Below are 22,851 nucleotides of genomic sequence, written 5' to 3'. Positions count from 1 at the left end.
CCCTTTGCCAACAGGGGGTAAGCAGGCTAAGCCTGAGAGGGACGGTAGCAGCGGCGGGGATCCCCTTTCTCTGGAGAGATTTCCCATCCCGCCTGTCAGCTCTAAACAGAGGAGGTCCAGTAGGAACCTCGGTCCCCCGGTGCGTGAAGGAATTTTCCTTGCCCCTCCACCCCTACACAAACACACAGAGGCCTTCACTTCCTCATACTGCTTTATTGCAGACTCTGAAGGTGGGGTAAGCCAACCCCACCCCTCTGCCCATCTCTGGGCAAAACTGAGCTGAAATGAAATGAAATGAGAAAACACTCTACAACATGGGCTGGGCAAAACCCTGTACCCTAGGACCCTCTAACCAGTGAACACTGGATCTGCTGCCCTGACAGCCCCATCCCTCGGGACATTGGTGGGACAGGGGTGGGGAGAGTCAAGCCCGAGTTTAGTCTACTGTGGAGGACTTCTCAGGTACCCACAGGAGACCTAAAATCTTTGGAGAGAAGTCCAGATTGAAGGGGGCTTGTGCCCCAGAGCCCTGATTTGGGGAGAGGACTCAGTCTGGGAACCCAGACCATAGAGGCGAGGATGGAGTTCTGGAATCCAGGCTTGGGGAGGAGATTTGAATGATGGAGGCCCCATAAGAGCCCAGGTTTGGGGGCCCTGGGTCAGGGAGTACCAGACTGGGGATGCTGGAGTGGGGAAGCTGAATCCTGGAGCCCAGAGGGAGCCCCAATTTGGGGAGGGGCTGGGTCCCAGAGGTGGTTTGTAAAAGGAGCCTTAGTCCTGGAGCCCTGGTTTGGGAGGGCCTGGGCCCTGGAGCCCTGGCTCAGGGCCCTGCCTGGCTGCAGCCCTGGCACAGCACTTGGTCTCCATCCGGCACGAAGCCTTGACCGACCAGAGAGGTGGAGCACCGGGCACAGGAGAAGCAGCTGTGGTGCCAATGGCGGTCTTCGAAGGACACATACTTGCCTCCGCCGAGTCCTAGAGGAAGGCTGGAGGTTAATGCTGCAATCTGGAGGGAGGCGGTTCTGTCCCTTGGCCTCACCCAATACCAGGTCCCCCATTCCCTTGACTACGCCCTACCACTCTGTCCTTTGACCCTTTGTCCCACCTGTGATGGGGCGCTTGCAGCTGCTGCACTTGGGTGCAAAGAGTTCTCCAAAACAGTCCACACAGTAGGGATCGTCATCGCGGGAGGTGAACTGCTGCCCTGCCAGGGGCGTCTGGCACCCGGTGCAGACCAGGCATTCTCGATGCCAGGGCTGGTCACGGTATGTCACGCCACCCTGTGTCAGCGTCTGCGAGGACAGCATCTGTCAGCAGGGGGGGAGTGGGGATTCCTACCTCACAACCACCACGGAGCCTTGCTCACCCCCACCCTGAGCACCCGCCCCTCTGGCCCAGCCCCCACCTTGCTGCAGCGGGCACAGCGAGGAGCGAACTTGTTCTCATAGCAGGGGACGCAGTAGTGGGCACCCTTGTCAGGCACAAAGGAACGGGAACCCAGCGGCTGCTCACAGCCGCTGCACAGGAAGCAGTGCTCGTGCCACGTCTGGCCTCCGTACTCCAGCTTCCGGGACCCTGTGGGGAACAGGGGTCCCACTCAGAGGCTGTGTCCCAAGCTTCTGAGCACCACCCTCTGCTGCCCACTGAAGGAAGAGTCCCTGCTGCTTGCACAGCCTACAGGGTGGTGTCGAGGCTTTTACAGGGGCACGAACATCACACATGCTAACCTCTGCTCAACACCAGACTTGCTGGCTGAGCATGTGCTAGGCCCCCACGAACTAGACCTGAGGGTTTGGCAGATGGGAAGTCCCCATAGGGTACCAGATGTAACTATCTCAGCACACACCAGGCCTCCAGGTCACAGGCCTGATGACTCCATATATGCTCAGACCTCACACACCAGACATGATGGTGTGAGCACACACACAAAGGCCCATGTAGTAGGCAAGCAAGTCTCTGCCCACACCAATTTCCAACACACTGGACATGACAGATGCAGTATGTAATAAGCCCTGGCATATCCTAATCATGCCAGCCTCCATGTGTTCTAAATCCTCACTTTCTGTTAGCCGTGCAGGTTGCCACGCACATTAGGCACCAAGCATGACCGTTTCAGCCCACTCAGCTTACCTGTGCCAAACATGCAGGTCTTCATACATGCTAAGCCCCAAGGTGTGTACCAGGCGTGTCAGTCTCTACGTGCCAAGCTTTCATGTGTATACCTGAGCGTGTCAGTTCCTGTGTGTGCCAAGCTCCCAGGAGCACGCAGGCACCACGGATCCTGCACACATTCGATTTCCAGGAACATGCTGTGTGTGCAGGTCTTTACCAAGCCTCCATGTAGGGATCAGACAGGCATGCCAGTGCCACACACACAGTGAGCCCCCGGAAACGTACCAGGCATGACGGTCTCCCCGCAGGCAGAGCACTGGGAAGAGAAGGCACTGCAGTAGCAGTCGTTACAGAGCAGCTCGCTGTCCTGGCAAGTGAAGGGCTCATCAGCTAGGGAGCGCTGGCAGCGGCAGCAGCGGAAGCAGCCCTCGTGGAAGTGGCGGTCTTCGTAGAACAGCTCCTGCGGGGAGCAGGGCACGGGCACTGGCACCTTGGCCCCCTCCTGCCAGCCTCCTCCACCCACCACTCCCTGGCCTGTGTGGTCCAGTCTTTTACCCTCGAGTCATGCCCGATGAGCTGCTGGCACTCGGCGCACGTGTTGGCGAAGGTGTTGTCATAGCAGGGCACACAGTAGGGACCGTCGTCCGTCTGGATGTATTTGCGCCCATACAGGGACTCACTGCATTTTGCACAGTCAAAGGCCTCGCTCATGGTGGCTGTGAGTGAGCCCTGTTAGGGGCACAAGGTGAGGCAGGGGTCACTCAGAGGGGCTGTGGCTTAGCCCGTGGCATTGAAAAAAAGCAAGAGACTAGATGTAGGAAATGCCAGATCAGAGCAGGTTGTGATGGGGAGCGGGTACTTCTGGGAACCCAAGTCCTGCATATTTATTTCTGTATTTAACACTGGGGGGTGAGAGGGGGTCAGGAAGCAAATCAGGAAGCAGAAGTTCTTTTCTTATCTGGGCCCTGGCAGAACTGGGAGGAGGGGGCTTTTCCTGGGTCAGTGACTCATTTCCTGCCCCTGTGTTTAGCCTCCAACTGTCCCTAATGTCCCCAAGGTGGGCAAGAGCAGGGGCAGGACCCCACTCTATCCCATATGAACAGCACACTCACCCTGTCCTGACTCCTAGGAAGGGATCCTAGGGGTAGACCCAGAGCTCGGGAGTGGGAGCTTAGGATGACCATGAGCTGTTCCTACTCTCCATCCTGACCCAGGAAACGGCAGAATGTAAGAAGGATGCTGGGCCAATGAATGGTGGAGGTGGAGGAGGCTGATGGGAGAAATCACACAGGGCCTCCCCTCCCAAGAGAATCCAGCAACAAGAACTTCAGAGGCTCGACCTAGGTTTAAGCAGGAAGGAAATCCTGCAAGCTGGACACAGCCAAGCTTCCCTAGCTGGACCCTCTGCACTCACCCCCTGCCACCTCCCACTGAGTCTCTGGTCACACCAGCCTGGGGAGCCTGGGCCTGCAACATCTGCAGCAGCTGTGGCAGCACAGATGGCCAGATGTCACGTTTTGCCAGCAACAGGGGAGAAAAAGGGAAATGAGATGCTTGGGGAGAAAGAGGAGAACTGGAGATAATGCAGTGTGCCTCCTGCCATCTCCTGCCGGGCATCAGTCCTGGCAGTGACTGGCAAAGCCCCAGAATCTTTCCATCCCCTGGGTCATTATTTCCCTCCCCCTGCCTCTGGGAGAGACAGCCTCTCCCCAGCTTTTCTAAGGGTTTGGGGCCAGAGGAGTGAAGGGTAAGAGTGGGAGCCACTGAAGACACTGCTCTCCAATCATGCCCCCTCTTGGATGGTTAGTCAGGCAAGTGGGGAGCCCTGAGAACTGTTATGGCAGACACCCAGCCCCCCACCAAACCTCAGACACTTTCCATTTTCTCAGGAACAAAGCATGTTTGTGGGATGAGGTCATCCACACAGCTGCCTCTGCAGCAGGAGCTTGGGGAGTAGGGAGGGTTAGGGAAGTGGGGTTCCCAGTCCCTCCTGCTGCCCCTGATTCCAGTCCCTGGCCCCAGACTTAGAGCTCCCCACCGCAGCTTCCTCCATCATGAAGCCCACTCACTGAGGACTGGGATCCCGGGGTGGGTGGAGCGGAACCACCAGGACCATAGGAAAGGGATGTTCTCACCGCTGCAGATGGGGTCTGGGGAGTACAAAGGAACCCCCCAGTCCCCTCTTCCCCACTAGGCCCCAGTAACTGGCAGTCCCCAGAGCCTGGCCTGGCTCAAGGTGAAGAAAAAGCCCTCTTCTCTCAGCCACCCCCAGCAGGAAATTATTGCCAACGAGCGAGCGTTGCTCTGGCTTGGAGTTCAGACTCCAGACGCTAGCAGACGCCCCAAGCCTGGAGGGCCTGGATCTTTCGAAGGGACAGATCGTAAGCTCACAGCTGCCCTTCTGTACAATGGAAGGACACTCAATTCATACCCCAGGCCAGGGCATGAGGTCACCAGGAGCTGAGGTCTTCAGAGCAGGGACTTCTGGGCTGGGGGCTATGCTGGAGGGTGAGGGCACCCCTCCTTCTCCGTACGCTCCCTGCCATTCGGCCTGGATTTCCTCTGGCCCCACATCTGAGGGTTGCCTGGGCTGTCAGCCACTGGGCAGCAGGGGGCCACACAGGTGCAGAGTGACCATGCATCCGTCTGTCTGGGAGTGTCCTGGGCCCTTCCTTCCTGGCTGGGCCCCCAGTAGCCCTGCCACCTTCCCAGGCCCAGGCTAGCCCTAGGTCCGCCCCCTGGGAGGGAGGCAGTCACCACTCTGAGACAGGAGAACCCCAAATAAGGTATGGGTGTGGCTTCTGTTTCTTTCCCAGAATCCCTTAGTCCTCTAGTCTGTCCGCCTGGGCTCTGGTGAGGACAGGGTGAAGGGCACTACCAAGGCCCACCTGTTTCTGCCCATTCCCCGCCTCCCCCTTGCCCTGGCAGGGCTAGGGGACTAAAGGGAACCAGTCTTGTATTCCTTCATGGCTGGTGGGGGGTGGTGCAGGGGAGACGGCTCAGTCTGCCAGATGGCTCTCAGTCACTGCCCCTAACACACACACCCCCCTGCACCTGATCCAGACACACCTGAGACCTCCCCACCCACCTCCTGCAGCTCTGAATGGCTGGTTAAATGATGTGGCATATGTTGTGTCGAAGCTCAGGCTGTGAAATCTAAACCTGGGTGATCCTGGGCAAGTCACCTAAGCTCCCTGAGCCTGTTTTCCCATCTAATACTACCTCCCACCTCCTAGGGTTGTTGCCAGGCTTAAATGTGATGATACTTGGAAAGCACCAGGTAGATGGCAAGCAGTCAGTAAATGGTAGCTTCTAGTGTTTTTATTATTAGCCCTTCACTTATATTGGGGTCAGACAACAGTTTCTCAGCCAGGCCTGGGTCGAGGGGCTGGCCTGGGACTTGACCTTGACATTTGCAGTGTGAACCCAGAGAGGGAACAAAAAGGGAACCCCTTAGATCTGCTGGGGAACTGAAGAGGCCCTGGCCATGGGGCTCACTGAGACCAGTGGGGCAAGTGTGACTCCAGAGAGCATAACTCCGAAACCTGCAACACGGGTACAAAGGTGTACACACCTGCGTGCTGCTTTGCCTCTCAAAGCACATTCCCCCTCACCTGGCACCTAACAGATCACAGAAAAGGCAGGAAGGATACGGTATCGTCCCCATTTTATAGCTGAGCACAGAGGCCAGGGACAAGGCACAGGCATGCCCAAAGTCACTCAGGTATCAGGCAACCCAGGGCCCCTGCCTCCCAGCCGGGAGCCCTTTCCCATTTCTCTTTCCCTACAAATTGCTGCAATGGCAGTGGAGGGGTTGGTCAGCACTTAAGGGCTGAGAGACAGGAGATGCTGGGTGATATCACTAGCACAGGAGCCTGGCTCTTCTCCCCAGCTGCCAGCCCTGAGACTGGAAGACACCCAGAAGCCTTTCCAAGTCCCTATGCCAATCGCTCGAGCCCTTCCCCCCCACCCCCAGCCCCCACCGTCCAGGAGGACCCTGGCCAGGTCCCACAGCTGTGAGTCAGGATCAGAACAGACCCCTCCCCCAGCTCCAAGGACTTGACAGGAGGCTTGAGGAGAGAAATCAAACCCTGCTACTAGGCATCAACCCCAAACTCTCCACTCTTTCCCCCTCCCTTCCCCCCATGAGGCCTGGGAGTCAGAGCAGTTTAGGGGAAGGGGGGTGGGAAGCAGGATCCAGCAGCTGCTCTGGGGACAGAAGAGGAACAGTTCATTCACCCCAGGTCCCCCAGGGCTGAAGCAGCGCGTCCAAGATTTGAGTTTAAAAATAAGTTGGGGCTGTCTTAGTAAATGTGTGGGGCTCCTTCCTGATGAGTCTTACTGTCTCAGGTCCTCTGCCTCAGGGGGGCTCAGTTGGCCGAGAGTTTCTGTTTCTCCACATCCTCGCTTCCCAGTTTTTCAGGCCTGAGTCGCTCCGGGTCTGTCTTGGAAGCTGTCATTGCGCCTCCATTACATCTGTCTCTCGGCGTCTAGCCCTGCTCTGCTCAGCACGTCTGTGTCTGCACACTTCAGCAGCTGTCTTTCTGTTTCCCTGTCTCTGTATCTCTGACTGGCTATCTCCCAATGGGAGCCTCTGTGGATTTCCACCTCTGTCCACCCAAGTCTTGGTATCTCTGAGTCTCTGTAGGGTGCACTGCCTTGGTCCTTACCCACCCCCCTTCTCTATCTCTCAGCATCTCTCTGCCCCTCAGTGTCTCTGTCTCCAGTCTCTGGATGTCTTTTTAGGCCTCTCAGAGTCTGATTTACCACGAGGCTAATGAAGCTTAGTTTTGGGGCCCCTCAACCTGCTCAGAAATCTCCAAGGCCCTGGAAAGGGCCCACAACACGTCTAGGGTCACTGTATGCTTTTTCTTAAAATGCTTCGCTCCACAAAACCTGGGACAGTCCCTATGCCTCGGGCCTGCCCCCGGGGTGACTCTACGCCCAAGTTACTCTCTGTTTCGGATATCTCTGCTGCCGCGGGTCCAAAGCTAGTCGCTCCTGTCCTGTCTCGGTCTCTTGCTCCACTGGTGAGCCTGTTTCTCGAGCCCTCCCGATCTCGATCTCTAGATTTCGATCTCTCTCTCTCTCTCCTCTGGCTTTTCCATTTCAAACTTGGCCCCCTACCCCGCCGGGCGGCCGGGAGCGGTTCGGTCCGAGGGACGCCCTCCGGGGCTCAGCTCCCAGCGTGTCCCCGGCGCCCGCGGCTCGACCCCGGCGGGGACGGGGGCAGGGAGCGGGGGCCGCGGTTGCCCTTAACCCCCGGCGGGCCACCTCTCCCTCCCCGGCCCGAGGGCGGGGGCCGGGAGCCGGGATCGGGAGTCGGGATGGGGAGACGGGCTTGGCGGAGAGCTCACCTCGAAGCGGGCGGCAGGAGCGGGGCGCGGCGCTCTCGAGGGAGTGGGGCAGGGGAGCCGGTGCCGCTTCCCTCGGCGGCTCGTACCTGCGGGCCGGGCGGAGCGGGGGCGAGCGGGCTGCCGGCTAGGCTGCCGGCTGCACGGACTGTGTGGGCGAGTGGGAGCGCGGCCCCAACCCCTCCCGGAGGAAGTGAGCGCGGGGGCCCGCCCCGCCCGAACCCCGCCCCCGGCCGCCCCTGCCCGCGGGGTACCAACCCCGCCCCCCGCCCCTCATCCCGGAGGCCGGGGGCCAGACCCCGCCCCCACCTCCCTTTCGGCCAGGAGCCCGCCCCAGCCCCCTCGGCCGGCCGGGCCTAACCTGGCTCTCCCAACCTTCCCCGGCGGCCAGGACCCCGCCCCGTCCCCTCCCTGCAGCTTTTGCTGTCCTCTCTCCCTGTCCACCCCACTCACCCCCCCCCCAGCGGCTAGCTATATTCAATCTCTGGCCAGGGATATAGGAGGCAGCCGACCAAGGTCCATTTGGGGACCTAGAGTCCTCCTGCCCTCCCTTTTGGTGTCTCTGTCCCCTCCCAATTTACCCCCAGGGATCACGCTCAGCCCGAATTTGTAAAAGAGGACTTATTCCAGCCTGGAGGAGGAGGCGGTTTTGACCTTGTGTCAAGGCCCTGTCAGTGGGAACCAAGGTGCTCTCTGGAAAGGAGGAGTGAAGGACCCCCCCTGTAGGGCCTTGACCTTCAAAGGGCTTTATTCCACTCTGAGTGGCAAAACCAAAAGTGACCACCTCCTCACCTCCAAATGCATCGAGGAACAGAGAAATCTTCCCTTGGTTTCCACAGTGCCCAGGAATAGTTTTAACCTTTCAGGCCCAGGAGAGCCCCTAAACCTTGGCCCCATGCTTTTTGAGATTCTCAAGAAGGGGTGTGAGGCGTGTGCATGGATGGGGCGCGGTAGGGGTGGTGGAGTGAAGTCCTCCTTCCCGACCTCTAGAGTATCCAGCCTTCTGGCTTCCTCCCTGTGCCCTGCCTGGGAGGGAGAACTGGCGCCTGCCAGGGACACAAGGCCCCTCCAGGTCTTTGAGGCCACCCCCTCTGGGATCCTCAGGCTTGTCACTAGGAATAAATAGCCTTAATCTGGAAGGATGAGGGAGGGAGGAGGAGGCTTTGCTGCATCTCTGCAAAACAAGAGACAACAAACCAACCCTGGAAATAACCTCAGGGTCTAGAGTAGAGACTCAGGTGTCCACAGAGGCTCTCCCATCCCCCAGGCTGGGTCCAGCCAAGCTGTCAGAGCAGAGAAACATTCCTTCCTGGGCTCCTGAGTACCCTCCTCTCCCATCTCTGAATCACAAGCCTGCCTTCCTGGGTCCCAAGTCACCCTGGACACCAGGTTTCCTTTCAAAATTAAGAAACTGCTTGTTTATTGTTGTTGTTCCTGATGCCTAAACTGTAAGTGCCATGAGGGCAACGGCTGGGGCCTTCTGGTTCACCCCACACTCCCAGTACCTATTCCAATGTCTGGCATGTAATAACTATCTGATGAATGAACGAATGACTGACACTGCTTCTGTTTGGACCCCCACACCACCCCCTTTGATTGGACCATAGGCACATGCTATCTGGAGGCTAGGGAGGGAGCAGTCAACCCATGGGAGGGACTTTACTTTGGAGTTTGTCTTGCAGGTGTAGGAGACTCCTAGTCCCTGGGAGTGCAGGGAAGACTACCTGCTTGAAGGAGATGGCAAGAAAGGGTCTGCTCTGGAGTGAGGGGAAGGCAAAGGTTAGCAGCCTTCAGAAAGGGAGGGATTATGAGTGAGTAAGGAAGGTGCTGGATCAAAGGCAGAGTTGGTGGTGGGGGGGATCTCTGGTTTTACTCACAGCTTGAATCTCTGATGAGCAGCCTGAACAACAGCCAGTATTTCCTGAGTACTTATTTTGCACCAGTCCCTATCTAAGCGCTTTGCATATATTAATGCACTCAATTATCCAACAACTTTGTGAAATATGTATTTTTATCCTCGTTTTAAGGATGAGAATATGGAAGCACAGAGACAGGAAGTAACCTGCCAAGGGTGACACAGCTAATAATAGCCTAGCCTGGATTCAAATCCAGACAATGAAATGTCAAAGCTCCTTATGCCAAAAAAAGAGCTTAATTGTTAGGCTCTGTAGCCTCTGTCATCATTTAACCTCTTGAAGCCTCAGTCCCTCATCTGTTAAAAGTGGTGGACTCCCTGTCTCACAGTGTTCTTGTGAGGATTGGATGAGAGCACACAGTGGGTATTCAATACGTGAGAAACTCCCCACCCCCCTCCCTTTCCTGGTCAAGTGTTAAGGTTTTGCTTCTTGGACTTGGAGTCCAGAGGCCAGGGAAAGTTAGTAGATTTCCCACTTGGCCCAGCCTGCAGGAGGGAGACTCGTGTAGGGCAGGGGCTGTGCCTTTCCTCTCTCCATTTCCAGCTCCCTAGTGGGCTCACATTTCCCTGCTTACTCTATTTCCGTTGACCCAGGTGGACGTGCCCCAGGGAGGTCTATGGATCGGCCTCATGGACTCCCTGTTCCTGTTCCCCTCATCAGTCCTCCCCCCTCTCCAGGGAACAGGTGTGTCTGAGCTGAGGCTGTAAGCAGAGCCTGAGCCCTGGACGACTGGCCTCGGGCGAGTGGGATCTGGTTGTCCCTTCACCCACCCAGGAGATCTCCACTCATCCTTCCTTACCTTGTGGTGGAAGGGGGCTTTCTCAGGGTCTCCCAGCTGTTCTTTTACCTTGAAAGCATTTTTCACAAAGAGGCCCTGGGTGACTGATGCCTGACAGGCCTCTCATACTTTCCTCCAGCTGCTGAATCACTCTCCGATGCTTGTAACCACAAGCCTTCCTCCCCTCAAGTGAGAAAACTTCCTTTCTTCTCTGGGTGTATTGCTCACTCTTACCCGTTGGGCTGCCTATGGCCCCTGCAGGCCTACTGACTTAGCAGACACCCTCTTTGCCCAGAACTTGCCCAGAAACATTTTCCTTCTGACCCCCACCCCCTAAGCCTGGCAATGGGTCTGGGTACATAGGTGAAATGAGTGACTTTTGCTGAGCATGGGGGATGAAGGGTGAAGGGGAAACTAACCTATGGTTAAATGCCAGCTACATGCAGGGTACCATGCTAAGTACTTGTTATTTCCTTCAGTTCTTGCAAAAGCCATATGAGGTGGTTATTATTATTATCACTATTTTACAGAGTAGTACACAGGGCTCAGAGAGTTTGACAACATGGCCCCAAATCACAAGCCAAAAGGTGGTGGATATGCTATTCAAATCTAGGGCTGACTCCAGTCTCTGCCCCCCTGACCCCCCCTCCTCCAGTGTGCAGAACTGCCTTCTCCTGGGTATGCCTGCCACTCAATGCCTTCTTCAGGGGAAGTGGCAGGAGTTACTGGGGCTGCCACCTGATCATTCTGCTTGAAGGCTGGGCTTCTTAATCAAGGTGAGGCTGGAAAAGTGGGCAGAGGCCAGATCATGAAGAGCCTTGCCTTTCAATGGTTAAATAACAAATGAAATGGAATTTTGTTGCATGTAGCCGTGGCCTTGCAAGGCTGACTCAGAGGCAGGGAAAAACTTTTTACACAGCAGAGCTCAGCTACATCAGCTTTTACACACCCACTGGTCTACTGGATTCGCACCTCTAGGGACTGAGAAGCCAATTTCCTCAGAGCTCCTTAGCTGTAGGGGTGAGCCCTGTCATGAGAAATGGGTGCAATTACAGAACTCACAGAAGGTTAGCTTCATGTGGTGGCAAAGAAACCAAATGCCTCTGGAATGCTCTGCTTTGCCCAATCTTCTTTCAAACCTTACAGATAGGTTTAGTAATATTAATAGTAACAGCAGTTCCAATTGATTGTGAACTCGCTAATGGGTGAGCACAACATTAAGGACTTTAAACATATTATTTCATTTAATCCTCACAACAATCCTTGTAGGTATGTATTATTACCTCCGCTTTACAGATGGGAGACTAAGGTTCAGTGAAAGCCAACTTTGTCTTGGCCGGTAACAGTTAGGATCAGAACACACCTCTGTGGTTTATGGTCCTAATCATTACATTGTGCTACCTCTGACGCTGATTCTGTCAGCCACACCTTGAGGGTGTGAGGGACTCAAAACTTTATAACTGCTGCCACGATATGACTCCTCCGTTCAAGTATGAGCCTCTTGACGGACCCATGAGGCAAGCAGTGCATGCTATTATTATCCTTGTTTTATAGATGACAAAAATGATGCTCATTAAAGTCAAGAGACATGTCAAAAGTCGCATAGCCAGTAAGTGACAGAACCAGACAGACGTAGTTTTAAGGAGTCTTGTGTCTCTGTAGAGCTCTCTTGCCCGTACACCGGAAAATTCACGGGGCTCCTACCTTTAAACGCAGCGCGTAAATACCACAAGTGGAATCTAGCCATAGGTGACTGCGCATGCGCACACTCCATACCCAGCTCAGCCCGAGGGCAGTGCCAGCCTCGTGTTCCCAGGTGCCAACGCGGAGCGGAGCGCGAAGTAGAGCTCTCGCTACACGTGGACACACCCTGGCGAATAAGAACCCGCTGTTGTAAGTCACGAGACTAGATCTAGAGAACTACACTTCCCAGAAGCAGCCTGCGGTGGACGCCGTTGTTCGATGACGTATTTCCGGAAAGACAGGCGCTGGATAGGTTGCGGAGAGGAAGTGGGCGGTTCTAAGCTGCTACTGGCTTGGCCTGTTTCCGGTAGGTTCAGTGGACGCGGCGTCTGAGGCAGTGAGGAACCGGCGTCGTCTACTGAGCTTTTGCCGGAGTGAACAGACATGGCGGCGGCTTTTCGGAAGGCGGCTAAGTCCCGGCAGCGGGAACATCGAGAGCGAAGCCAGGTAGGACCGCACAGGGCCAAGGAGGGCTGGCCGGTGGCTCCATGTGCTACTCTCACCCAAGCCCTCCCCCCAGCCATCTGCGGGTACTGGTCTTTTCTGTATGGAGATGCTACACGCAAATAGATGCAAATATATGCTAACGACGCCGGGGTGGCTGGGGCGGAGCCTCGCGGTTCCGGGAGGAGGGAATTGTCATTCTGTAGGAAGAGCACGACTATCCCCATTCTTTGGGGATAATCAAAGCTATCTGGCAAGGTTTTAGTGACGTAGTTAAGTGAGGTTCTGTGTATAAAGTGCTTGACCTTCTCTGGGGAAGTTGAAGTCAAAGTTCACACTGCTGATAAGTGCCCCGGCTGGAACAGGAACCCACATCTAAAGATACCCAGCTCCGCTCGCTGCGTATGCGGGCTGAGCCCCAAGAGATTGGTGTTATTAATGTGATATCATCATTATGCCTGGGCTTTGTGGCTCATGAATATCAGCCACATATACTTTTTGTTTATGTCTCACCCTGTAATATTGGTGTTTCTCGTCTCCATTATACAGATGACGAAACTGAGGCCCAAAGAGCAAAATTGGCTTGCCTGGTCACAAACACCAAATTCAGGTCGAATAAACAGTTGTAGGACTTATGTGGAGGGTGTGTCTGTGTGGGGAAGTTGAGTAGAAATTTGTTTAATGTATGCAGAATCAACTTATTTTGCTGCTCTCAGGAATCACAATATCCAATCTAGAAAGGCCTGTAGGGCTATCTAGTCCAACTTCACTTTTCATATGGGGAAGAGAGAGAGAAGAATGTGTCTAAAGTTGCGTCGCTGACTGATGGGATGGAACTAAGGCCTCCCAACCACAGTTTAGTCTTCCTGCTTAATAGCACTTATCAGACATTTGTTGTGCACTTGCTGTGTGTTCAGTGGTGTATTGGGAGGAATAGTGTGATTTTGCCACTTTGGACCTATCTAAAAAGTAATAATAGCTAGAAGTGCTTGCTGTGTGCCAGAGCCAGACAAAGTGCAAAATGCTTTGCTCTTGTTATTTTATTCAGCTCTCAGGGGTATGTGGAAGTAGGTACTCTAATTTTCTTACGTCTGCAGATGGGGAAGCTAAGCTTAGGTAGGTTAAGTGATTAGCCCAAAGACATACAGCTGCAGCTGGCAATCGGCAAAGCCAGGAACCAGACCAAGGGTTTTGAATCTAGAGGCTACTGAAAGTTGAATAAAGAAGCAACTTTATTAGAGATACAAAAAATGTCAAATGAGGAACATGAGAGGGAAGAGTAGAGATGATGAGAGAAAGCGTCACAGTGAAACTTGTTGGACTTGGAAGGCAGAAGTAATAGCTGTCACTCTTTGATCCCTGACTGCATGTTAGGTACAGCCAGTATACTGTACAAAGATTATCTCACATAATCCTACAGCATCCCTATAAGGTGAATGTTATCCTCATGTTACAAATGAGGAACCTGATATTTAAAGAGGTTGAATAGTGTGTCCAGAGGTACAGTTGTAGGTAGCTGATTTGGATTCGTAGAGAAGACAGAGCTTTCAAGGCTGGCCAAGAGCATGACATGGCCATGTCTGAGTAGTAATGGAGGATCTTTGTGGGAGACGTGAGGAGAAGGCCAGGCTGGAGACGATGGTAAACACGTTGATGAGAGCACTCTGTGTTTAGGTAAAGTTTGGACTTTATCTTTTAGGTCCTTCACTGAGAAAGTGAGGGAGCTACGGAAGATACTTGGTATGGAGGGGGTATGCGCTAGGCTTCCTTCTGTAATGCAGATGTACATTCAAATGGACATGACACATTTCAAGATTTCTGACGCGTGTTGCTCTTTTGATCATAGAGTTTTCCTTCTCTACTGTCAACCTCCCATTGTTGGCTATAATTAAAATAAAAATCATTAGAAGAGGATTTGGGTGTTATTTTAAATATTTCGTTCTTTATTGCATCACTTCAAGGGTAGAAGGTGAGAAAGGAGACTTAAAAATCCCACCTGAGTTATTACACAAGTTTAGATAGTAGAGAAATTACACACTTCGTCAAAGATAGAGATTATTCATAGTGAAAGAGGATGTAGTGTAGGAGGGCGGGGAAGAGCACAGACTGTAGCCCCAGATCGAGCAGGTCTAGTTCTAGCTTTGCCACCTTCTAGTTCTATCTATGTTCTTGGGCCAGTCATTCTCTAAACCTTATTCCCCCTTTGGAAAATTGGGCTAACATTAGTGTCTGCTTTATCTACTTTCCATGATTGTGTGGGGATAAATGAGATTGCATGTAATGAGTATAGTAGATTGTTTTGTGATGGAGTAGTTCTTAATAAATGTGGCTTAGGATGACGATGTCGTCAGGCGTCTAGCACTGGCCTTGCCGCAGATCAAGTGCTCAAGATTTAATCCTCATACCTCTGTGCCATCCAAGTTCCACGTCGGAGAAAGTATTTTCTGTCATACTTGGTTTTCTCTCATGCTTTGTACCAAACGTACAGTAACAACAGTACATGTGTGCTGGGCACCTGCTGTGTGCCAAGCTGTGTGTGGGCACTACCACTTACAGAGGTTTGTTTCCTCCTCAGGATAACCATGAAAAGTAAGTACAGTTATTCTCGTTTTATAGCTAGGAAACAGCCCCTCAGAGAAGTCAAGTGAGTTGCTCAAGGTTACAGATTGTTAAGAAGTAAAGCTTGAATTTGAACTCAGTTCTTCAGATTCTAAATTTAGCTCCCTTACCACAGTTGCTTCCCTGTTACTATGTTTTCCCTTCATAGTATTTTATAAACCCTTGGATTAAGCCTGTAGTAATTTTAGTACAGCTGGTAACTGCTTGCTTAGTGCCGAGTCATTGTTGCCTTTCTCTGTCCTTAATAGGCCAAGAAACCTACTATGGCAGTCCTTGTGACCTCTCTGGCGCCTGCACGGCCTCTCCGCCTCAGGCAGAGCCCAGCTGGGGGAGGGAGGGCACAGGGCGGCACATTGGCTCCCAAGACATGGATTTACTGAGCACTCCAGAGACTCTTGTTCCCATCAGGTGTCATGTTGATTTGGGGATGTGTTTGCTGAGGAAACTAAGCATTTTTTTTTCTTCTTTTGTCTTCTAGCCCGGCTTTCGAAAACATCTGGGTCTGCTGGAGAAAAAGAAAGATTACAAACTTCGTGCAGAGTGAGTGCAATCTTCTCTTGTAGAGGTGCTGCCAGGAAAGCTTACAACCTCCCTGCATTGCAGCTGAATTCCCTGAATGTCCAACAGGGGATAATTTCCTGCCATTGATAAAATGGCCACAGCTCTGGCAGCCTGTCAGATACTCTTCTGGGACCCTGAACTTCTCTCTTTGTTTAGGCAGAGCGTTATTTGTTTAACTGTAGTTGCATTGTGAATTTTTTTTTATTATGTTGTTCCAGATCGTTTTCTCATAGTGGCTTTGATTTGCCTCTGCCTTGGTGTTTGAGCCAAAAGCTGAATCTTTTTTCTCTCCCTTTTCTTGAAGTTCAAGATAGAATCTAAAATTCCAGTGGTTGAGTCTCTTACATCACCATGTGTGATGTGGAATGAAGAGATATGAAAGATGGATTCATGAGACTGAGCGTGGGTGATAATGAACTCCAAAAAAATTTTATAAAACAATTATCCTCATTCTTCTTCTTCTTTAGCACTTTATTTGCAGAATATTTCACAATTATTTGTTAGCCATGCATGTCAGCTGAGGTCCTTTTTTATACTCTTGGTGCAGATGATGATGGATTAAGTGGATTGCTCTGGGTCCCAGAGTTTCTAAGGCAAATAATAATAATGAGGTCTGTTATTGGGCCAGGCAGTGTTCTAAGACGGTTACCATTTTTACACTCGTTTATTCCTCCCAACAACCTTTGGGGATACCGTTATTATCACATCCATTTTACAGACTAAATTGGGATTCAGAGTGGTTAACTAACTTATCCAGAAGCACTCAGCCAGAAGTGGTAGAGTCAGGGTTGGAGCCCAGACAGTTTGGCTGCAGAGTCCATGGTTCTAGTCACTCTGCTCACCATGTAGTTTCTGAATCTTATTTGATCACTTGGTGCCCAAGCTTGCATCAGAACCGTGTCTGAAGAGTTTTAATTTCTGCTTTATTTGGTCTCTCCCTGTAATGATGTAAATGGTACTAAAACTTCCATGAGATGGGGACAGTTAATTTCGGGTGGGACTGGGGTAGGAGAGGACCCACAGAGAGAGGAGCTCAGCATCCGTGACAGTGGAGTGCAGATCAGATCTAGCCATTGCTTTGGCTTTTGTGAGTTTCATTTTGTATGTATCATTAGATGCTTGTAAAGTTTGCTTGTTGTGGTTTTGTGTTTTTGTTTTTTTTTCTTTTTTGTTATGAACCTGTTTCACCTGCTTTTTAGTGACTACCGGAAAAAGCAAGAATACCTCAGAGCTCTCCGGAAGAAAGCTCTTGAAAAGAATCCAGATGAATTCTACTATAAAATGACCCGGGTTAAACTCCAGGTGGGTGCCTAATGGAGCAGTTGGTGTTTTGAGCTCCAACTCAGTAGCAAAAATAAAGATGAGAGAGGGAATGGAGAGATTGGATCCTTGGCTGCTATTTAGCCCTTCTCCAGTTGGTCAGGTGCTCTTGGTCAGTATCCAAGGCAAAATTGCCCCTTGGTGAGCAGCATGCATTTCTGCCCCTGGAGCTGTTCTGAGAGGATAACTGGAGGTTCTGAATTAGATGTGTGCTCCTCGGAGGCCTGGTGCATTGGATGGCTGTTGTGTGTAGCTTTTGGTTGTCTTTGTTCCAACCATGAACTATGCCAATGACTTGTTAATGATTTTAATCTAATAGCAAATGTGTCTTTTAAATTTGGATTCTAGGATGGAGTTCATGTTATTAAGGAGACTAAGGAAGAAGTAACTCCAGAACAGCTGAAACTGATGAGAACTCAGGATGTCAAATACATAGAAATGAAAAGGCTTGCAGAAGCTAAGGTAACAACCAAAACTCTTCGTTCTGATATTTTTGTTGGTTAAGAAGAAAAATAGAAATCCATTGATCTCAAGTTACAAGTTGATTTATTCTGACATTTCCAATCTTGAAGTATTCTTAATTATAATAATAATTTAAAAGTATGGTCCCATACAAGTGGCTGATAGGCACATGAAATAATGCTCAATATCATTAATTATCAGAGAAATGCGAACCAAAACTGCAATGAGGTATCATCTGACCAGTCAGAATGGCGATATTAAAAAGTCCACAAACCATAAATGCTGGAGAGGGTGTGAAGAAGAGGGAACCCTCGTACACTGTGGGAATGTAGTTTGGTGCAGCCATTATGGAAAACAGTATAGTGATGCTTTAAAGAACTAAAAATAGACTTACTGGATGATTGATCCAGCAATCCCACTCCTGGGCATACATCCGGAGGGAACTCTAATTAAAAAAGATACATACACCCCAATGTTCATAGCAACACTATTTACAACAGCCAAGAGATGGAAACAACCTAAATGTCCATGACAGATGACTGGATAAAGAAGTTGTGGAATAGTTACACAACGGAATACTTAAACTCAGTCATAAAAAAGACTGAAATGCCATTTGCAGCAACATGGACAGACCTAGAGATTGTCATTCTAAGTGAAGTAAGCCAGAAAAAGAAAGAAAAATGCCGTATGATATCACTCATATATGGAATCTACTTAAAAAAAAAGACACAAATGGACTTATTTACAAAACAGAAACAGACTTGCAGACATAGAAAACAAACTTATGGTTGTCAGGGAGGAAAGGGGGTCAGAAAGGATAAATTGGGAGTTCGAGATTTGTAGATACTAACTACTATATATATAAAAAAAACAAGTTTCTACTGTATAGTACAGGCAGCTATATTCAATATCTTGTAGTAAGCTATAATGAAAAAGAATATGAAAAGGAACATACGTATGTATGTGTATGACTGAAACATTATGCTGTACACCAGAAATTGACACAACATTGTAAACTGACTATACTTCAAAAAAGAAAAAAGTATGGTCAGCATGGTGGAATGGAAAGAGGTCAAGTTTGAGAATGAGGCAGACTTAGGTATAAATTCTGGCTCTGCCGTTTACTATCCCCATGGTTATGGACAAATTAACCTCCCTGAGGCTGTTTTCTCATTTCTATCTCATAGGATTGTTGTAAGGATTAGATGAGTTTTGTGGAACACCTAGTCTAGTACCTGATATGTGGTTGGTGCTTGATAAATTTTAGTGGTCCTTTCTTTTAAAAGAATGAAGCAAATTCTTTGCTGACTGGTGATAATGATGTGAAATGGTTTAAACTTTGGCAAATTCATTTCTGATGCCCTGGATACCCAAATATAAAAGGAGACTGTATTCTGTATTCTAGAAAATTGAAAGACTAAAATCAGAGCTCCATCTGCTGGATTTCCAGGGGAAGCAACAGAATAAGCACGTGTTCTTTTTTGACACCAAGAAGGAAGGTATGAAATGTTTGAAGGTTTCTGGGACAGTCTAGCATATTGATTTGTGTTGCTTGGTGTTAGAGACAGTGCCTTAAAGTTTCTCTTGATTTTAGTTGAACAGTTTGATATCGCAACTCACCTACGAACAGCCCCAGAACTAGTTGACAGAGTCTTTAATAGACCCACAATAGACACCCTGCAGAAGGAGAAAGTGAAAGGAGTGAACCATCAGACTCGACTTAAGGTAATTTTCTCCATTTTTCTTTAGGTCTGAGTTTAGGGGAATCTCGCCCCCCCCCCACACTTAATGTAATTATTTGTGGAAAACGTACCAAATTCTTTTAGAAAAGTGGAAGGAGGATTTGGTGATGGGGATGGAAGTGGAGGAGGGTTCTTGTTTCTAAGATTGGAGGACCTGTAGCATCGTGTCAGGAGCTGCAATTCTGGCCTCTAGATCTACGTTTGAATCCCAGCTCTGACCCTGGGCTTTGTGTTTTCATTGCTTGTAACATGCCAACAGTTTAAAACTGCAGAGAAAGCAGGGGACACTGAACATGAAGGGATTTGGTATACTTTGAGACTAAACCTCTAGCAGTGAATACACATAGCAAAAAGGCTTCCATATTAGGCATTTGTACCCCAAATTTTGTATTGATTTGTCCTTATGGTGCTTTCCATCTCTGTGTTTGTGCAGAAGACATGCTTTTTCTCCAAGTTTTCTGGAGTTGAACTCTCACTTCTGACTGATTCATTTAGAAAAATGCTGTCAGTGTGTTTCAAGCAGGCAGCTGTTCTGTTTTGATTTGAATCATTTACACCCATCAGCTTTGCTTCCAGTGTTTAATTTCACAGCAGCTTCTCTAGCTCAGAGGCAGCTAAACTTGCTTTAATTAGTTTGACTATATTGGGTAATCCCATAAATTTGACAGTCTGTGCAATAAAGTGAAAACAAAAGCTGTCTGAAACCACTGCTGTGAGATTGTGCTCGAGTTGGTGGGTTGTGTAGTTTTGAGGCCCAGGAGTGGTCGCCTCTGTGTGGATAACACGTCCAGCGGAGGAGCCGGCTGGCTGGTGTTCTAGTGAGCACCGTGCTTGTCATTTAGTTGTATTTTCAGTTAGCTGTGTCACTGACACTTCTCAAGTCTGGCAGAGTCCCTAAAGAGATGGGTGTTTCGAATTCCTGTGTAGAATACTTCACCAGCACACCTTTTGAGAAGTTGGGAAGGTTTGGATCTTGCCATTTTTGTCTAGTGGTGTTGTTTCTTTTGATTTTGTTTAAAGCAGAATTAATTTTATTAGATTGCCGGTGGGTGGGTTGCAAGGGAATTTTTAATCTGTCACTTGGAGGGGGTAGGCAGTCCATGAATGGGCTTTAGGAAGTCTGTAAACACCCTCTGCTCACATGGAAATTTTGTGCGACTGGGTATATATGTTTGTATGAATTTGTACAAACGCATGTGTACCTTTATTTCAAGAAAGAATCCAAAACTGTCATCAGTTTCTCAGAGGTCTATGATTCCCCCACATTTGAGGACCGTTGGTCTTTGAGGAGTCATCAGCAGTGAGAATTCTCAGGTCAGCTTCTGCTGAAAAAATCCTCTGCTCTCTGAGTTCCTCAGTTCTCAGACACCAGCACACTGCCCGGTGGCTCTTCTGGTCTTTTCCTCTCCCCTAGTGTTGGGTTTCCAGTATTGGTTCATTCCTGCGTCGCCTTAGGTAACCACAGCTCTCACACAAAGGGTGAAGCAGCTCAGTGTAGTGGAAAGATTCCTGGGATCCGCGAGGCTCGTGGCACAGTCCTGACCCTGCTCCAGGTGAACCGTGTGTCCCTGGGCAAGTCTCCAAGGTTCCATCGAGCTCTGGAATGTGCTGTTCCTAAAATGGACAACTTGAAAGTATCTTGTTACATTGATTCCGGGCTAAGGAGAGAATTGATGAAACCATTTATGCGTTTGGGCCTAAGTGGATTGAGAAACAGTTTCTTAACCCATTTTTATCCTGTTAATTGTTTTACTGAAAACGTGTGTGTTTTCTTCTGCAGCGGATAGCTAAAGAAAGGCAGAAGCAGTATGACTGCCTGGCACAGCGGATTGAACGCGAGAAGAAATTGTTCGTTGTTGCCCAGAAAATTCAGACACGCAAAGATCTTATGGTGAGGAGAGAGAGCCTCAGGCCTTCATTTTATTTTGTGTTATTTTTACCTTGTAAAGGTCTTAACTGAGACTGGATTTCAGCAGTGTATAAATCAACCCCATTGAAAATGTCTGCTCCTCAGGGGCAGTGGTTTGAGCCAGTGTCTGTTTCTCTGACAGTGTTGAAATGTTCCTTGATTAAGAAGGTAATGAGGGGCTTATTAGTCAATGCTTTGGAACAGCAAAGGGTAGGATCGGGTGGCATATGAACTTTATGGCTTATGAGCAGCTATCTGTAACATTTAAACAGGTTAACAAAACAGTGCGTGTCACTCACTGGTGTTTAAAAATAGACAACATTGTGTAGTTAAATAGCAGAGCTGAGGAATTGTAAGATGCCCCTTTCATATTATTATCATTCCTCTAAATGTCAAGTTCTTCAGCTTTGCAGGTCATTTAAGTCTGTCTTTGTGAGCTGGGGTTCCGTGAGAGAAGAAGTCCTACAAAAAATGATTTGAGTGCCTGTCTTCTCAGTTTTCCCAAGGACTTCTGCACAGCGAGCACTGACATAGTTGCCCGGGGAGGGCTTGATTCACTGTGTCTGGGATGCCTTTAGGGCAAAGGGCTTTGTTTCTCCTGAACACTGCGCCGCGCTGAATTAGGGGCTTCCTCACAGGTAGTTCATTAACCTTCCTGTCTTACACAACCCTGTCCTGCTGTTTACTGGAAACTTTTTACTCTCTTGTAGGATAAAACTCGGAAGGTAAAGGTGAAGAAAGAAACAGTGAACTCCCCAGCTATTTACAAGTTTGAGAGTCGTCGAAAACGTTGACGTGTTGTAGATATGCCTTGTCATTCTGCATGGAGCTGAGTTAATGGGGTTTTTTTTTCCCCCAGTAACTTCAAATTCAGTTGGTCTAAATGATTTGGTTTTCCTGTTTGTAACTGTAATTTATTATAGATCTGGCATTTGCTACGAGCTATATTAAAGCCCCTTCCCCTGTCTAAATTGTTCGTGGGTTGTTGAAATCAGTCTTGTTTTCATGTATTTTTATTTTATTTATGAAAGTTATATAATCTCATTACGGCAAATTTGGAAAATAGATGAGTTCATCCCAAACCCCAATACTTGTTCAAGAGCAGCAGATAATTGTTGTATACTCACAGTGATGGGGGGGAGGGAGACGGTGGTGAGCAACTACCAAGAGCATTCTGGCTTGTTTCCTCCGTTTTGTAAAGGTTTGTGCAGGTTTCCGTTTGTTTCTGTGTCTTGTAGTTGTAATTATAGTAAACACTTTTATGGCCTGCTTTTTACACTTATTATTACATTGTTAGCTCTTTTTTATTATATCACTAAATTTTTAAAAAGTAATATGTACTTATCATAAAAATTAAAATAAATATTTTTAATATTTGCATAATGTTTTGTCCAGTGGATGGACTGATTTTACTCTCATTCATTCGTCATTTACTGGGCATTCAGGTGACTTCATAAGTTAGCGAAGGAGGAAATTTTTTTCCTTTACACTTGACTGCAGGTAGAAATCCTTGGGGTTAGGAACATACAGGGCACCTCTTCTTTACCGACGAATCTCCCATCAGAACGGACCTGGCTCTCGGTTCTTGCCCTCCTGGCCAGCTCGTGATTCCAAGGCTATCGGTGGCTTTTTACAGGCCTTCACCCTGGAGATACAGACCCCAGGATGTGTGTGGCAGACACACAGACTTCCCGAGCCTCACCCTTCCTTTCCCTGCCCATGTAGGGATGGTAGGCTGAGGCCGGTCAGGACAGGACTGAGCATAGAGTAAATGTGGGAGAAACAGGATTCTGGGAGGTTTGCTTATACCTCACCCCCTGGAGGGGCAACAGTTCTGTGTAGATTTTAAAGATTAAAAAAAAAATTGTTAAAACCTATTAAGTTCCCATGA

At 49.6% G+C, this 22,851-nt stretch overlaps 2 protein-coding genes across 4 annotated transcripts; one reads left to right on the top strand and one right to left on the bottom strand.

Annotated features, from left to right (window-relative positions):
- Positions 1-523: 523 nt before the first annotated feature.
- Positions 524-11,980, bottom strand: FHL3 (four and a half LIM domains 3). 3 transcript variants are annotated; one of them, XM_072974728.1, is made up of 6 exons: positions 11,865-11,980; positions 2,668-2,841; positions 2,398-2,572; positions 1,406-1,575; positions 1,106-1,292; positions 524-975 (listed from the first exon to the last, which is right to left on the bottom strand). In XM_072974728.1, the coding sequence occupies exons 1-6, from the start codon at positions 11,919-11,921 to the stop codon at positions 821-823; spliced, it is 918 nt and encodes a 305-aa protein (XP_072830829.1). In that variant the 5' UTR covers positions 11,922-11,980; the 3' UTR covers positions 524-820. The 3 variants fall into 3 exon arrangements, with proteins under 3 accessions (XP_072830829.1, XP_072830828.1, XP_072830827.1); XM_072974727.1 differs by lacking the exon at positions 11,865-11,980 and adding an exon at positions 10,182-10,275; XM_072974726.1 differs by lacking the exon at positions 11,865-11,980 and adding an exon at positions 7,470-7,624.
- Positions 11,981-12,179: 199 nt separating this feature from the next.
- On the top strand, positions 12,180-22,343 carry UTP11 (UTP11 small subunit processome component). The gene is made up of 8 exons (XM_031684060.2): positions 12,180-12,350; positions 15,445-15,506; positions 16,727-16,829; positions 17,196-17,309; positions 18,715-18,808; positions 18,904-19,034; positions 20,832-20,942; positions 21,671-22,343. Exons 1-8 carry the CDS (start codon positions 12,288-12,290, stop codon positions 21,752-21,754), a joined length of 762 nt encoding a protein of 253 aa, XP_031539920.1. The 5' UTR covers positions 12,180-12,287; the 3' UTR covers positions 21,755-22,343.
- Positions 22,344-22,851: the final 508 nt, after the last annotated feature.

Source organism: Vicugna pacos, chromosome 13 (assembly GCF_048564905.1).
Source record: "Vicugna pacos chromosome 13, VicPac4, whole genome shotgun sequence".
NCBI lineage: Eukaryota > Metazoa > Chordata > Mammalia > Artiodactyla > Camelidae > Vicugna > Vicugna pacos.
The sequence above is the reverse complement of the archived record's forward strand: the minus strand, read 5'-3'. Positions and strand labels throughout refer to the sequence as shown.